This window comes from Callithrix jacchus, chromosome 22, assembly GCF_049354715.1.
Source record: "Callithrix jacchus isolate 240 chromosome 22, calJac240_pri, whole genome shotgun sequence".
In the NCBI taxonomy this organism is placed as follows: domain Eukaryota; kingdom Metazoa; phylum Chordata; class Mammalia; order Primates; family Cebidae; genus Callithrix; species Callithrix jacchus.
In genome coordinates, this window is record NC_133523.1 from 46105230 (window position 1) to 46122152 (window position 16923).

The 16923-nt window shown below is 44.7% G+C and overlaps 1 protein-coding gene across 7 annotated transcripts in view; it reads right to left on the reverse strand.

Moving 5' to 3' along the window:
- Positions 1 to 2330: 2330 nt before the first annotated feature.
- Positions 2331 to 16923, reverse strand: part of LOC103790060 (uncharacterized) — a 56109-nt gene continuing 41516 nt past the window's right edge. For 6 of the 7 annotated variants that reach the window (XM_078361177.1, XM_078361178.1, XM_078361180.1 and 3 more), the window contains 3 exons: positions 16576 to 16661; positions 10503 to 10689; positions 2331 to 9119 (listed from right to left, as the gene is read on the reverse strand). In XM_078361177.1, the coding sequence (XP_078217303.1) occupies positions 7273 to 9119; positions 10503 to 10689; positions 16576 to 16661 (2120 nt within the window). In that variant the 3' untranslated portion in view covers positions 2331 to 7272. The remainder of the gene's footprint in view (positions 9120 to 10502; positions 10690 to 16575; positions 16662 to 16923) is intronic. The other variant, XM_078361179.1, reaches the window with a different exon arrangement.

Here is a 16923-nt window from a genome sequence, read left to right on the forward strand (position 1 = left end):
ACAGGCGCGGTTGTCCACGCCTTTAATCCCAGCACTTTGGGAGGCCCAGGCGGGAGGATTACCTGAGTCCGGAGTTTGAGACCAGCCTGACCAACATGGATAAACCCCATCTCCACTAAAGATAAAAAAGTAGCCAGGTGTGGTGGCAAATGCCTGTAATCCCAGCTACTAGGAAGGGTGAAGGGGGGAGATTCACTTGAACCTAGGAAAAAATGTTGAGATGAGTCGAGTTGAGATGTACCATTGCACTCCAGCCTGGAGAACAAGAGTGAAACTCTGTCTCAAAAAAGAAAAAAGAAAAAAAAAAAAAAAAGGCCCCAAACACAAACTCTCAGGCCTGAAGCCTCTCTAAAGATCACCTGTTTCGTTTGAGGATGGGGCTATGGCTCTGATGTGTGGCAGCTTAGAAACCAGTTCCTCTTTTTCCTGAGCTTCAACACAAGCCCTGAGCCATCAAATCCTGAAATTACCCACGCTTGGGCCCGGACATGAGGGCCCAGAGAAGCACCCAGGCTGTTGGCCCATCAATCAGTTGAAAACTGTGCAGTGGCCCCTCAGTTCCTCCATGGCAGCTGGGCCAGGCAGCCCCACCACCGCTAATCTCATGAAGCTTCACAGCTGACCTGGCCCATTCTGTCTTCAGCCCCGCGCATAGGTCAAGTTTCACCATGCTGACCAGGCTGGTCTTGAACTCTAACCTTAGGTGATCCGGCTCACCTCAGTCTCCCAAAGTGCTGGGATAACAGGTGAGAGTCACCACGTCAGGCTTTGATGTCCCTTTTAAAAAGTACTATGAGCAAAAATAAATAGATAGATAAAATAAAAAAAATTAAAAATGGGGTTTTGGGGTAAAGAAAAAAAACTACTATAAGCCAGGCATGGTGGCTCACACCTGTAATCCCAGCACTTGGGGAGGTCCAGGCAGGTGAATCCCCCGAGGTCAGAAGTTTCAGACATGCCTGAGAAACATGGAGAGACCCCATCTCTACTAAGAATACAAAGGAGCTGCGTGTGGTGACACATGCCTGTAATCCCAGCTACTCCGGAGGCTGAGGAGGAGAATCGCTTGAATCTGGAATGCAAAGATTACAGTGAGCTGAGATTGGACTACTGCACTCCAGCCTGAGCTACAAGAACAATATCCCATCTAAAAAGAAACAAAACAAACCAAAAAAAATGACTATGTAGGACAGGCACACGGGCTAACCTCAGTCATCCTAGTACTTTTTGTTTTTTTAAGACGGGGTTTCACCATGTTGGTCAGGCTGGTCTAGAACTCCCTGCCTTGGCCTCCAAAGTGCTTGGAGTACAGTCACGAGCCACTACTTTTACCCACTACCCGGCCTAATCCCAGTACTTTTAAAGGCCAAGGCAGGAGATTCCTTTAAGACCAGCCTGGAAACCCCGTTTCTACACGCACAAGAAGAACCTGGCTTGATGCCTCATGCCTGTGGTTCCGGCTACTCAGGATGCTGAGGTATGAGGACTGCTTGAGCCCAGGAGGCCGAGGCTGCAGTTACAGGAGATCACGCACTGCACTGCAGCCTGGGCGACAGAGCCAGATCCTGTCTCAGAATACTAATTAATTAAAAGTATTATGTAATAACAGAAGTGGTATTTTTTCACTTCACTTTGCCACTTCCTACCCCACCCTGGGAGAAGAGAGTGACTCACAACTAAATAAGTCACTGCCCTCTAGCTAAATAGAGATTCCATGTGGAATCTAACCTCTGATGCCATGATTTATAGAATATATGTCATAGAGATAGGAATTTTAAAATTCTCAGTCTCACCTGTATAATTCAGTAAGTTTAAGTTGTTTTGTTTGTTTTTTGATGGAGTTTCACTCGTTACCCAGGCTGGAGTACAATAGTGAGATCTCGGCTCACCGCTACTTCCGCCTCCTGGGTTCAAGCAATTCTCCTGCCTCAGCCTCCTGAGTAGCTGAGATTAAAGGCACAGGCCACCATGCCCAGCTAAGTTTTTGCATTTTTAGTAGAGACAGGGTTTCACCATGTTGACCAGGATGGACTTGATCTCTTCACCTCGTGATCCACCTGCCTCGGCCTCCGAAAGTGCTGTGATTACAGGCTTGAGCCACCGCGCCGAGCCTACCCTTTTCTTTTTTCTTTTTTTTTGAGGAAGGGAGGGATGAAGGAAGAAAGGAAGGGGGGAGGGAGGGAGGGAAGGGCAGGAAGGAATTCAAGCAATGAGAGTGACATTGCCGACCTGGATCTAGAGGTTTACAAGTTGATTTCTTTTTATTTGAGTGAAGGAAAGAAGAAAAAATGAGTAAAGGAGAGGAAGAAAGAGGAAGAGAAAGAGGGAGAGTGAGTGGAAATATTGCTTTATTCTTAAAAAAAAAAAAAAAAGGGTATTAATAATGGTCAATCAATGTTTCATTTAAACCTATGAGTACATGTGATGTGGTGTTGACTAGAATGTTTATTTTGTATATTTGAAGTGGAGAGCTCTATAAATATTTATTAAGTTTACTTGTTCCAGATCTGAGTTCGAGTCCTTGATATCCTTATTAATTTTCTGTCTCATTGTGTCTAAGCCTCTATGTATCTGGGTGTTAGGATCGTTAGCTCTTGTTGTTGCATTGATCCTTTTACCACTATATCTTTGTTGCTTTAAAATCTATTTTATCTGATACGAGAATTGAAACTCCTGCTTTTTATTTATTTATTTGTTTATTTGTGCTCTCCATTTGGTTGGTAAATCTTTCTCCATCCCTTTGAGTCTTTGTGTATTCTTGCCTGTGAAACAGGTCTGGATGTAACATGCCGTTGGGTTTTGGCTGTGTCTTTTGATTGGGGGATTTAGTCAATTTAAATTTACGGTTACTGCCCTTTGATGTTAACTGGCTGTTTTATGGATTCATTGGTGTAAATTCTTCTTTGTGTTGGTGCTCTTTACTTTTTGGTATATTTTTAGAAGGGCTGATACTGGTTGTTTCTTTCTGTGTTTAATGCTTCTTTCAGAAGCTCTTGTATAGCAGGCCTGGTAGTATTAAAATCTCTGAGTTCTTGCTTGTTCATAAAAGATTTCATTTTTCCTTCAGTTGTGAAGCTTAGTTTGGCTGGATATGAAATTCTGGGTGAAAGTTCTGTTCTTTGAGGATGTTGAATATCGGTCCCCACTCTCTTCTGGCTTGTAGGGTTTCTGCTGAGAGATCTGCTCTAAGTCTGATAGGCTTGCCTTTGTGGGTAACCTGACCTTTCTCTCTGGCTGCCCTTAGTATTTTCTCCTTCATTTCAACCTTGGTGAATCTAACGATTATGTGCCTTGGGGTTGCTCTTCTTGAGGAATATCTTTGTGGTGTTCTCTGTATTACCTGGGGTTGAATGTTGACCTGCTTTGATAGTTTAGGAAAATTTTCCTGAATAATATCCTGAAGGGTATTTTCCAGCTTGGACTCATTCTCTCCGTCGCATTCAGGTACACCTATCAAACGTAAATTTGGTCTTTTCACATAGTCCCATATTTCTTGGAGACTTTGCTCATTCCTTTTTATCCTTTTTTCTCTAATCTTTTCTTCACGTTTTATTTCATTAAGTTGGACTTTGACCGCTGATATCTCTTATTCTGCTTGAACAATTCGAGTGTTTAAACTCGTGCAAACTTCTCGGAGTTCCTGTATTGTATTCTTCAGTTCCATTATTTCACTCATACTCCTCTCTAAGTTGTCTATTCTCAACAGGATTTCATCAAACTTTTTTTCACAGTTCCTAGTTTCTTTACGTTGGGCTACACATGTTCTTTTAACTCACCGAAGTTTGTTATTATCCATTCCCTGAAGCGATATTCTAGCATTGGGATGCGCTTGTTCTCCATCAAGCCTTGTTCCATTGTTGATGTGGAACTGTGATCATCTTTAGAGGGAGAGGCGTTCTGACTTTGAGTATTCTCAGCTTTTTTATGCTGGTTTCCTCCCGTCATTGTAAATTTATCCTCCTGTGGTCTTTGAAATTACCAACTTTCAGATTAGGTCTCTTGGGTGGACGTCCAGGTTGTTAGTTCCTCGGGCCAGAGCAGCGGCGTTAAAACTGATGGTGCTTTTCTGCCCAGGATTCTCTTGTCTGGCTTCCTTCTTGTGTCCGTAGTGGGCAACTCTGCCTTCCCGGGGCTCCAAACCTTGGTCAGAAGGGGAGCCGGTCCCATTTACTCTGAGCCTCTGCTCCGAGCGCTGCCGTGCCAAGGTGCCATCACAGCCACTGTGCTGGGCTCTGGTGTTGTGCTGGCGGCCCTTGTGGGTCCTCCGAACCTGTTTACTCTGCTCCGAGCTGCTGCGCCGAGGCGCCAGCGGAACCACTGCGCCGGCCACGAAAGTCGTGCTGGCGACCCGTGTGATTCCTCCACTGGGGATCTTCTGATGCGTGAGTGACCAGAATTTGTCTGAAAGTGTGGCGTCCTCTAGTTCTCCGCACCTTCACTGAGAGCTGCAATCCCGAGATGTTAGCAATCAGCCATCTTGGATCAGTCTTCCCCCTTTTCTTTTTAAATGGAGTTTCGCTCTTGTTGTGCAGACTGGACTGCAATGGCGTGATCTCAGCTCAGTACGACCTCCACCTCCTAAGTTAATTCTCCTGTCTCAGCCTCCCCAGTAGCTGGGATTACAGCGCCCACCACCACACCCAGCTAATTTATTTTTAGAGACGGGGTTTCATCATGTTGGTCAGGCTGATCTCGAACTCATGATCTCAGATGATCCACCAACCTCGGCCTCCCAAAGTGCTGGTTTTGCAGGCATGAGCTACTGTGCCCAGCCCCTCGGCCCCCTCACATTATTTTTTTTTAAAGACAGGATCTCACTTTGTTGACCAGGCTGGAGTGCAATGACATGATCTTGGCTAACTGCAGTCTGGACCTCCTGAGCTCGAGACTCTCCTGTCTCAGCCTTCAGAGTAGGTGGGATTATAGCTGTGTACTGTCACGCCCTGTTGAGTTTTTTTTTTTGGCAGAGATGAAGGTCTCACTATGCTGCCCAGGATGGCCTCGAACTACTGAACACAACCAATCCCCTTGCCTCAGTCTATTAAATTGTTGGGATTACAGGTGTGAGCCACTGCGCCCAGGCCCTTTCTTCATTAGTTTCCCTCCTTCATTCTGTACATCTCTCTCAATTTCCCCTTCTCTCCCTCGTCTAATGTCTAAGGAGGTAGGAACGTGAAGTAAAGGCTTTGCCACAATCATGACACTTGTGGAGTTTCTCTCCTGTGTGAATTTTATGTTTTGCATAAGATGAAGCTTGACTGAAGCTTGCTACAATCCTGCCATTTGTAAGGTTTCTCTCCAGTATGAGTATGCTGATCAACTGCAAGCTATGAACAAGGTCCGAACAATTTGCCGCATTCATTACACTTGTAAGATCTCCCTTCACAGAAGCCTAGTCTCCCTTGACAGAAGACTATGTGAGAGTCATCACATTAATAGTTTCCCTATACCATGGACCACCTGATCGTGGTAAGCGCTGACTGCACATTGAAGGCTTTGCTATACTCATTACATGTGTGTGTGTGATTTCTCTCCAGTATTAGCTCTCTGATGTTGCCACACTCATTACACTTGTCAGGTTCTCTCCAGAATGAAGTGCCTTATGAATTATAAGGGCTGAATTTCAAGTGAAGCGCTTGCCACACTCATTACACTTTTAAGGTTTCTCTCCAGTATTAAGTTGACAATAAACTACAAGAGATGACGTCTGCCTGAAGGTCCTGCCACACATTACCTGGGAAGAAAGTTGCCCAGGTGCCAAAGCAAAAGACTGCAGGCACGATCTGCCCCAGTATAAGAAATGATTACTTAGCTTTACCTATGATGCCAAATATATTAGAAAGAATCACATAATCAATTATATAAAAATCCTATTTAATCACTATTATTAACCTTTGGTTTAGTAGTATACCACAGGATCACTTCAGTCACATAATATAGACATAATCAGGTGAAATATAATTAGGAACGGGAGGGACATTGTGAGAAGTGATCAGGAGGGGAGAGTGCCTTGCTGTAGTGTCAGCAGCTCAGAAAGTGCCCTCTACTTAGCAGGCCATGAAAGGGAGTTTCTTTTTCATTGGGGGATTTCAGAAAACCTTGACCCGTGAGGAAGGCCTGATATTGGCCAGGCCAGCCTGCAGACAACCAGGGGCTACGTTTTTTTTCTGAGATAAGAATTTCACTATTGTTACCCAGGCTGGAGTGCAATGACGTGATCTCAGCTTACCGCAACTGCCACCTCCTGTGTTCAAGCAATTCTCCTGCCTCAGCCTCCCAAGTAGCTGGGACTACAAGTGCGAGCCACCATGCCCAGCTAATTTTTTTGTATTTTTCATGGGGACAAGTTTTCACCATGTTGACCAGGATGGTCTTGATCTCTTGACCTCGTGATCCATCTGCCTCCGTCTCCCGAAGTGCTGGGATTATAGGCGTAAGCCACCACGTCCAGCCTCTAGAGGCTTAAATGTCTCTCTGCGGTGCTGTGTTCTGATGGTCACCATCCTTATTCACTTTCACGTTTTGCTTTCCAACCTGGTGCTCTTTTCATGTTCTTAGAAGGCATGAAAATACAGGAATCCTAGAAGCCTTTGATCTTTCTGAGAAGTGCATAGAAAGATGCTGACATATGTGCCTCCCCTCCTTGAAGGGGCTACCCGAAAGGGAGGGCCCCTGTGCTGTAAGCATGTGATTTGCCTGACCCTATCAATCATGTCAGATGAGTCACTCTTTACCCTGCCCCCCTGCCTTGTATACAATAAGTATCAGCATGTCCAGGCATTCGGGGCCACAACTGGGCTCTTCACCTTACTAATAGTGGTCTCCTGGGTCCAGCTCAACTCTTTTCTTATCTCTGTCTTCTGTCTTTCTTTCCTTTGTCTTCTCCACACACAAAAGAACACCCAACAGACCCAGGGGGGCTGGACCCTGTATATGACACTTGTAAGGTTACTGTCCAGTATGAGGTCTACGATGGTATGTAAGACATGACATCTGAATGAAAGCCTTGCCACACTCAGTACACTGGTAAGGTTACTCTCCAGTATGAAATCTATGATAGCATGCAAGGGATAACACCTGACTGAAGGTTTTCCCACAGTCATTACACTAAGGTTTCTCTCCTGTATGAAGTCTCCGATGGCATCTAAGGGATGATATCCGACTGAAGGCCTTGCCACACTCAGTACACTGGTAAGGTTACTCTCCAGTATGAAATCTATGATAGCATGCAAGGGATAACACCTGACTGAAGGTTTTCCCACAGTCATTACACTAAGGTTTCTCTCCTGTATGAAGTCTCCGATGGCATCTAAGGGATGATATCCGACTGAAGGCCTTGCCACACTCAGTACACTGATAAGGTTTCTCTCCTGTATGAAGTCTACGATGATATACAAGGGATGACATCTGAGTGAAGGTCTTGCCACAGTCACTACACTGATACGGTTTCTCTCCAGTGTGAAGTCTATGATGGACTACAAGGGATGACATCTGACTGAAGGTCTTGCCACACTCACTACACTTGTAAGGTTTCTCTCCAGTATGAACTCTCTGATGTTGTGCCAGGTATGAATTACGCCCAAAAGCCTTGTTACAAACCTTACATTTATATGGTTTCTCTCTAGTATGAATTCTTTTATGTCTTTCAAGGTGTGATTTGCAACTAAAATCTTTGTCACATTCTTCACAACTGTAAGGTTTCTCTCCAGTATGAAGTCTACGGTGACGTGAAAGGAGTGCTTGTTTATTAAAAACCTTGCCACATTCATTACATGTGTAAGGTTTCTCTCCAGTGTGAATCCTACGATGGCACTTCAGGGATGAGTTCTGGCTGAAGGTCTTGCCACACTCATTACACTTGTAAGGTGTCTCTCCAGTGTGAATTCTATGATGGCACTGCAGGGATGACTTCCGGCTGAAGGTCTTGCCACACTCATTACACTTGTAAGGTGTCTCTCCAGTGTGAATCCTACGATGGCACTGCAGGGATGAGTTCTGGCTGAAGGTCTTACCACACTCATTACACTTGTAAGGTTTCTCTCCAGTGTGAATTCTATGATGGCACTGCAGGGATGACTTCCGGCTGAAGGTCTTGCCACACTCGTTACACCTGTAAGGTTTCTCTCCAGTGTGCATTCTCTGATGCTCTAGAAGACATGAATGACACCGGACAACCTTGTCAAAAACCTTGAATTTGTGAGGTTTCTCTCCAGTATGAAATATGTGATGACATGCAAGGTGTGATTTTCTACTAAAACTCTCACCACATTCATTACATGTGTAAGGTTTCTCTCCAGTGTGAAGGGTCTGATGACGTGCAAGGTGTGATGTTCTACTAAAACTCTTACCACATGCATTACATGTGTAAGGTTTCTCTCCCGTGTGAATTCTATGATGGCACTGCAGGGATGACTTCTGAGTAAAGGTCTTGCCACACTCATTACACTTGTGAGGTTTCTCTCCAGTATGAACTCTATGGTGACTTACAAGGTTGTGCTTCTTAGGAAAGACTTTGCCACACACATCACATTTGTTTTGTTTCTCTCCTGAATGGGTTAGCTGATGTCTCCTTAAGAGTGAACTATTATGAAAGGCTTTGCCACACTCATTACAATGGAAAGGTTTTTCTCTCATGTGTACTTCCTGTTTTTGTGTGAATAATGAAGAATGGAGGACATTATTCTCATGCTTGTTAGAGACATGGGTTTTGAGCCTACAAGAAATGTTTTGGCCTGTTGAAACTGAGGAATCATCATTGGCAGACGTCTCTAGCTGATTATCAATGTTCCCTTCGGTCTGAAATACGTGCAGTTCCGGCAGATGCGAATGGAAGCTTAACCCAAGCTGATCTCCAATAGGCTTCCTGCCAGCACACCCGTCATCATATGGCTCTATACTACCAGTCAACTCCTTGGGTTCTGTCATGAGTGCTTCATGGCCATTTCCTTTGACTTCTTGCCTCTGAAACTCAAACTCATGAATATCTTTCTCAACTTCTGGGAAGCAAGAATCTCCAATGTGATGGCTTGTACATTTTCCCAATGTCCCTGTGTGGATCCCTTCTCTTGTACTATCTTGCCCTGTTGATGAGAACTCCATTATGGATTTTAAAAAGCTATCTGAAAAACATAAAGACCAACAGGATTCCAGTTAGGTACAAATGGTAATGGTTAATATGGAAATGTGCAAATATTACATCAAGAACAATAGTTATTTTAAACTTCCCAAATGTGATCGTGAAAGTTTGAGAACACCCATCTCTATCATAAAGACAAAAATTAGCCAGACATGGTGGTGAATGCCTGTACATCCCAGCTACTCAGGAGGCTGAAGCAGGCGAATTGCTTGAACCCAAAAGGCGAAGGTTGCAGTGAGTGGAGATTTCACCCCTGCACTCCAGCCTGGGTAAGAAGAGCAAAATTCCATGTCAGAATAAAAAAAGACCTCAGTCAAGAGCCTTATATATATGAGGCAGTGAGCCTGAATGATGTCCTTTCTAGGAGGAATTTCTGCAGCAGTCAGTGCTGCTTAGAGAAAAGGATCATTACTTTATGTGAAGAACACTGGGATAGTGCCTGTGAGAGAGGCTTCTGTGATGCTCCTCAAAACCTGGAATGAGAGTCCAGGCATGATGGCTCACACCTGTAATCCCAACACTTGGGCAGAGGCTGAAGCAGGCAGATGAGTTGAGACCACGTGTTCGAGACCACTTTGGCCAACATGGTGATACCTTATTTCTACTAAAAATACAATGGCATGTTCCTGTAATTCCAGTTAGTCTGAGAGGCTGAGGTAAGAGAACTGCTTGAACCCAGGAGGTGCAGGATGCAGAGCGGAGATCATGACAGTGTACACCAGTGTGGGCAACAGAGGGAGACTGTCTCAGAAACAAATAGTCAAAACCACGGCTGGAAACACTTGTCAGTCAGTGTCATGCTTTCTTTTTTTTTTTTTTTTTTCTTGATAGAAAGTTTTGCTGTTGTTACCCAGACTGGAATGCAATGGCACAATCTCGGCTCACCGCAACCTCCGCCTCCTGGGTTCAAGCAATTCTCCTGCCTCAGCCTCCCAAGTAGCTGGGAATACAGGCGCGCAGCACCATGCCCAGCTAAGTTTCGTGTTTTTAGTAGAGAAGGGGTTTCACCTTGTTGACCAGGATGGTCTCGATCTCTTGACCTCATAATCCACCCGCCTCGGCCTCCCAAAATGCTGGGATTATAGGCATGAGCCACCACGCCCGGTCCAGTGTCATGCTTTGTATCTCGTATCCTGGACCATGCAGACAATTCTGCTCAGTACCTCCAGGGGCATCTCTGCGTAGAGCAGGATGATGTTCTACTGTATTTGTCCATGTGTTCATGAATTTTCTGTTTTTATGTAAAGCCACTGCATAGGAGAGTCCCTAAGAAGCTATCCATGCCCGATAGCGTCATCACTGCAGAAAACAATGACGTGTACATCAAAAGCATATATGGGGCAAAACTGCAACAGAGAATACATACCAGGAAGAGCCCAGATGGACAAGGGCAGATTCCTTGTGTGTGGAGGGACGTTTTCCTCACCCACAGACTCCAGGTTCCTGTAGTTCTCCATCATCACGTCCCTGTATAAAGCCCTCTGCACAGGGGTCAGGCATTTCCACTCCGCCAAAGAGAATTCTACAGCCACATCCCTGAAAGTCAAGTGTCCCTAAAATGAAAAACACATTTCAACAAAACATGGAGGAGTCAGTTATCACCTTCACATGAAATGAAAAAGAAAATAAGTATTAAGGCCAGGCGCAGTGGGTCACGCCTGTAATTCCAGCACTTTGGGAGGCCCAGTCAGGTGAATCACAAAGTCAACAGATCGAGACCATCCTTGTCAACAAGGTGAAACCTCGTCTCTCCTAAAAATATAAAAATGAGCTGGGCATGGTGGTGCACGCCTTTAGTCGCAGCTTCTCAGGAGGCTGAGGCAGGAGAATTAATTGAACCCAGGAGGGGGAGGTTGCGGTGAGCCGAGATCGCGCCGTTTTACTCCAGTCTGGGTAACAACAGGAAAACTCCGTCTCAAAAAAAAAAAAAAAAAAAGAAAAAGAAAAAAAAAAAACAGAAACAAGAAAATAAGTATTGATTTGATCCCAGATTCTGTTAGGAAAAATCCACATTTGCTACCTTTGAACATTTTTTCTGTATAGTTGCTTTTTATTGTACTTCTCTGTAATAAATTTTAAAATCCTGTAAGCTAGTGTGGACGTCTGTTTTACGGACAATGTAAAAAATATATGGCTGGGTGTGGAGGCTTTCACCAAGAATCCCAGCACTTTGGGAGGCTGAGATTGGTGGATCACAGGAGCTTACTATTTTGAGATCACCCAGGGCAGCATGGTAAAACCCAGTCTCTACTACAAATACAAAAAAAATTAACTGGGCGCAGTGGCAGAAGGCTCTTGTCCCAGCTACTTGAGAGGGTGAGAGAATAGATTCACTTGGACCCTAGAGGTGAATTTGACAGTGAGCCAAGATTACACCACTGCACTCCAGCTTGAGCTGCAGAGTGAGACTTCGTCTCAAAAAACATATATATGTATGTAAATAAGGTTAGGCATAGTGACTCAGACCTGTAGTCCCATCACAATGGGAGACTGAGGTGGGTAAATCACCTGACATGAAGAATCTGAGACACATCTAGCCAACCTGGCAAAACCTAGAATCTACTAAAAGTTAAAAAATTAGCTGGGCATGGTGGGGGAAAGCACCCGTAATCCCAGCTGTTCAGGAAAACAACACAGGAGAATTGCTTGAACCCTGAAGGCAGAGGTTACAGTAAGCTGCGATCACCCAACTGCACTGTGGCCTGGGCAACACAGCAAGACTCTTTCTAAAAATATATATAGATATTAGGCTGGGCACGGTGGCTCACGCCTATAATCCCAGGTATTTGGGAGGCCAAGGCAGGTGGATCACAAGGTCAAGAGATTGAGACCATCCTGGTCAACATGGTGAAACCCCGTCTCTACTAAAAATACAAAAAATTAGCTGGGCATAGTGGCACGTGCCTGTAATTCCAGCTTTTCAGGAGTCTGAGGCAGGAGAATTGCTTGAACCCAGGAGGCGGAGGTTGCAGAGAGCCGAGATGGTGCCACTGCTGCACTACAGCCTGGGGCAACAGTGCGAGACTCAGTCTCCAAAACAGAATGCATAAATTGGAACCAGGAGGCCAGTGCACAAAGTGGGCAGCAAAGGCCCTGGGCTCTGGTTTTCTGCAATACTTACTGCCTACGATCCCTTTGATCTATGGCGCAAATGGTGGGGGTGAATCGGTGAAAGGGAAGCTGTGCATCAAACATAAGATTAATAGCAGTGGCGTTTTATGTGATTTTTCTAAGAGCTAAAAGCATGTGCTTATCTATAGGTAATTATGTGCAGGTGGTTAGGAACGGGCTTAACAAGGAGTCTATGTGGGTGGCTACATTTCAGTGCTTCAAACCAGTGTTATCTCCTTGAGCACTGTGTTCAAAAAGATACAGCTTGGGTTACTCTGTACTTGGGAATATGACATAGAGAGGCCTTCCTCCCCAGAGGCCTCCTGAAGTTTATTGTTCCTGATTTCTTTAAAACATTACTTATAACCAGTTTATGCAGGCACACTGTAACTTCCTCCACTGTTACTTCTACCAACAGAGTCCGAACAAAACCCCAGGGCAAAAATAAACAACTAAACTAAATAGTGCAAAATAGCTCTGAAAATACAGGAAAGGGATGCTCAGCAAAGTATTAAAACGCATTTTACCTACACATGTTCATGATTAATGAAATCTACTCAGACTCTCAAGTAATAGAAAAGATCAATACAATGGGCTTTCACTTCCACCAAATACAAAAAGAACATGGTAGTAAGACCACAGTAGTAAGCTTTCCTTAACCGAGTGGGAAATTTCTGAAGTTCAGCCGGGCACGGTGTCTCATGCCTGTAATTTCAGCACTTTGGGAGGCTGAGGCAGGTGGATCACAAGATCAACAGATCGAGACCAGCCTGGTCAAGGTGGTGAAACCCCATCTCTACTGAAAATAAAAAAGTAACCGGGAAACGATCCAAGATGGCCGATCGCTAACATCCCGGGATTGCAGCTCTCAGGGAAGGCGCGGAGAACTAGAGGATGCCACACTTTCAGACAAATTCTGGTTGCTCACGGAGCAGGAGATCCCCCAGTGGTGGAAACACACGGGTGGCCAGCGCGACTCTCGTGGCCGGTGCAGCGGTTCCGCCGGCACCTCGACGCGGCAGCTCTCGGAGCAAAGTAAACAGGTTCTGAGGACCGGCCCGGATCCCCAGCAGGACACCAGAGCCCGGCAGCGCTCGGCGCAGAGCAAACAGGACAGGTTCCCCTTCTGACCGAGGTTTGGAGCCCCGGGAAGGCAGAGTCGCCTACTACCTACACAAGAAGGAAGCCCGACAGGAGAATCCTGGGCAGAAAAGCACCATCAGTTTTAACGCCGCTGCTCTGGCCCTGGGAACTAACAACCTGGACGCCCACTCAAGAGACCTAATCTGAAAGTTGGTAATTTCAAAGACGACAGGAGGATAAATTTACAATGACGGGAAGAAACCAGCGTAAAAAAGCTGAGAATACTCAAAGTCAGAACGCCTCTCCCTCTAAAGATGATCACAGTTCCACATCAACAATGGAACAAGGCTTGATGGAGAACGAGCGCCTCCTGATGACAGAATCACTCTTCAAGGAATGGATAATAACAAACTTCGGTGAGTTAAAAGAACATGTTGTAGCCCAACGTAAAGAAACCAGGAACTTTGAAAAAAGGTTTGATGAAATCCTATTGAGAATAGACAACTTAGAGCGGAGTATGAGTGAATTAATGGAACTGAAGAATACAATACAGGAACTCCGAGAAGTATACACAGGTTTAAACACTCGAATTGTTCAAGCAGAAGGGATATCAGAGGTCAAAGTCCAACTTAATGAAATAAAACGTGAAGAAAAGATTAGAGAAAAAAGGATAATGAGCAAAGTCTCCAAGAAATGTGGGACTATGTGAAAAGACCAAATTTACGTTTGATAGGTGTACCTGAATGCGACGCAGAGAATGAATCCAAACTGGAAAATACCCTTCAGGATATTATTCAGGAAAATTTTCCTAAATTAGCAAAGCAGGTCAACATTCAACCCCAGGTAATACAGAGAACACCACAAAGATATTCCTCAAGAAGAGCAACCCCAAGGCACATAATCGTTAGATTCACCAGGGTTGAAACGAAGGAGAAAATACTAAGGGCAGCCAGAGAGAAAGGTCATGTTACCCACAAAGGCAAGCCCATCAGACTTACAGCAGATCTCTCAGCAGAAACTCTACAAGCCAGAAGAGAGTGGGGGCCAATATTCAACATTCTCAAAGACCAGAACCTTCAGCCCAGAATTTCATATCCAGCCAAACTAAGCTTCACAACTGAAGGAAAAATAAAATCTTTTATGAACAAGCAAGAACTCGGAGATTTTATTACCACGAGGCCTGCTTTACAAGAGCTTCTGAAAGAAGCATTACACACAGAAAGAAACAACCAGTATTAGCCTGTCTAAAAATACACCAAAAAGTAAAGAGCACCAACATAAAGAAGAATTTACACCAACACATGGATAAAACAGCCAGTCAACATCAAATGGCAGTAACCCTAAATTTAAATTGACTAAATCCCCCAATCAAAAGACACAGCCAAAACCCAATGGCATGTTACATCCAGACCTGTTTCACATGCAAGGATACACAAAGACTCAAAACAAAGGGATGGAGAAAGATTTACCAACCAAATGGAGAGCAAAAATAAATAATAAATAAATAAAAAGCAGGAGTTGCAATTCTCGTATCGGAGAAAATAGATTTTAAAGCAACAAAGATATAGTGGTAAAAGGATCAATGCAACAACAAGAGCTAACGATCCTAACACCCAGATACGAGACTTAGATTCAATGAGACAGAAAATTAATAAGGATATCAAGGACTCGAACTCAGATCCAGAACAAGTAAACTTAATAAATATTCATAGAGCTCTCCACTTCAAATACACAAAATATACATTCTTGTCAATACCACATCACACCTACCCATAAGTTTAAATGAAACATTGATTGGTCATTATTAATACTCAATTTTTTCAAAATAAAGCAATATTTCCATTTACTCTCCCTCTTTCTCTTCCTCTTTCTTCCTCGCCTTTACTTATTTTTTTACTTATTTTTTTTTTTCTTTCCTTCTCTCAAAAAAAAAAGAAATCAACTTGTAAACCTCTAGATCCAGGTCGGCAATGTCTCTCTCATTGCTTGATTTCCTTCCTTCCCTTCCCTCCCTCCCTCCCCGCTTCCTCCCTCCCTTCCTTCCTTCCTTCATCCCTTCCTTCCTCCCTACCGTCCTTCTTCCTCCCTCCCCGCTTCCTCCCTTCCTTCCTTCCTTCCTTCATCCCTCCCTTCCTGCCTTCCTCCCCCCCCCCAAAAAAAAAAAAAAAGTAACCGGACATAGAGGTGCATGCCTATAATCCTACCTACTTGGGAGACAGAGGCATTGCACAACTGCACCTCAGCCTGGGCAAAAAGAATGAAACTCTTTCTCAAAAAAATAAAAGAAGAAAAAAACTGTCAAGGACTCACAAGTCTTTATTCAGAGAATGCTTTGAGGAGAATTTTAAAGAACAAGGTGTCTTGTTTTCCACCTTGGAAATATGGAAATTTTCAAAGCTTTCAGGATAAAACATGGTAACAAAACTTTCACCAGGCCAGGCCTAGGGCCCACACCTAAAATTCCAGCACTTTGAGAGGCCCAGGTGGGAGGATCACTTGAGGCCAGGAGTTCCAGGTTACAGTGAGCTATGTTTGTGCCACGTCACTCCAGCCTGGACAACAGAACAAGCCCCCATCTCTACATAGTAAAACATAAAAGAATTAGTAGCCATGATGGCACATGCCTGATGTCCTAACTCCTTGGGAGGCTAAGGTGGGGATCACTCGAACCCAGGAGTTCGAGGCTGCCGTGAACTAGAATTGTACCACTGCACTCCAGACTGGGCTCCAGAGTGATAATCTGTATTAAAAAGAATAATTTGGAGTCAGAGACATATTGACTCACTAGTGTAGCTTCAAATGCGCTACAAAATCGACACTAAATAGCTCCTCTAACGTGTCTCCTTTTCCCCTCCAGATACCAGTGCACATTAATGTATGACTGTCATAGAGAGTTTCTCCGATCTGGTCCACAAAGAGCTTCATGTGCATCCAGATGTGGCCCCTGAACATGCCCTGCTGCCCAGCACCACCGACAGCACAAGGCCCATATGCCGTCTCCATCCATGTCTGGGGAGAGCCCTTCCCAGGACCATGCCCAGTGCAGCCTCTTCCCGAGCTCACGTCACTGGGTTATAGGAGATGGAATCTAAGTGGAGATGGGAGGGACTGAGAAAAGGCATGAGTGAGTGTGAGCACACGTGCCAGGCAGGACGCTTCAGACTCACAGAAGACAGGCTACTACAAACCTGGCATTTCAGAAACAACAACAAAAAAGAATGATCCACAGAGGACGATCACTTTACCTGTGGAGGAGGCATCCCGGGCTCCTCTTTTGTTTTTGCTCTTCCTGGTGGCTGCCTCTCGCAACATGAGTCTTTGGAAATCAATCCTGTATGTGAAAAAAATATGAAATTTATTTATTTACTTATTTAGAGACGGAGTCTAGCTCTGTTGCCAAGCTTGGGTTCAGTGGCAGCATCTCAGCTCACTGTAACCTCCATCTCCCAGGTTCAAGTGATTCTCCTGCCTCAGCCTCCCCAGGAGCTGGGATCACAAGCACAAACCCAGCTACGTTTTGTATTTTTAAGAGAGACGGGGTTTCACCATCTTGGCCAGGATGGTCACAATCTCCTGACCTGCTCACTCCAGCC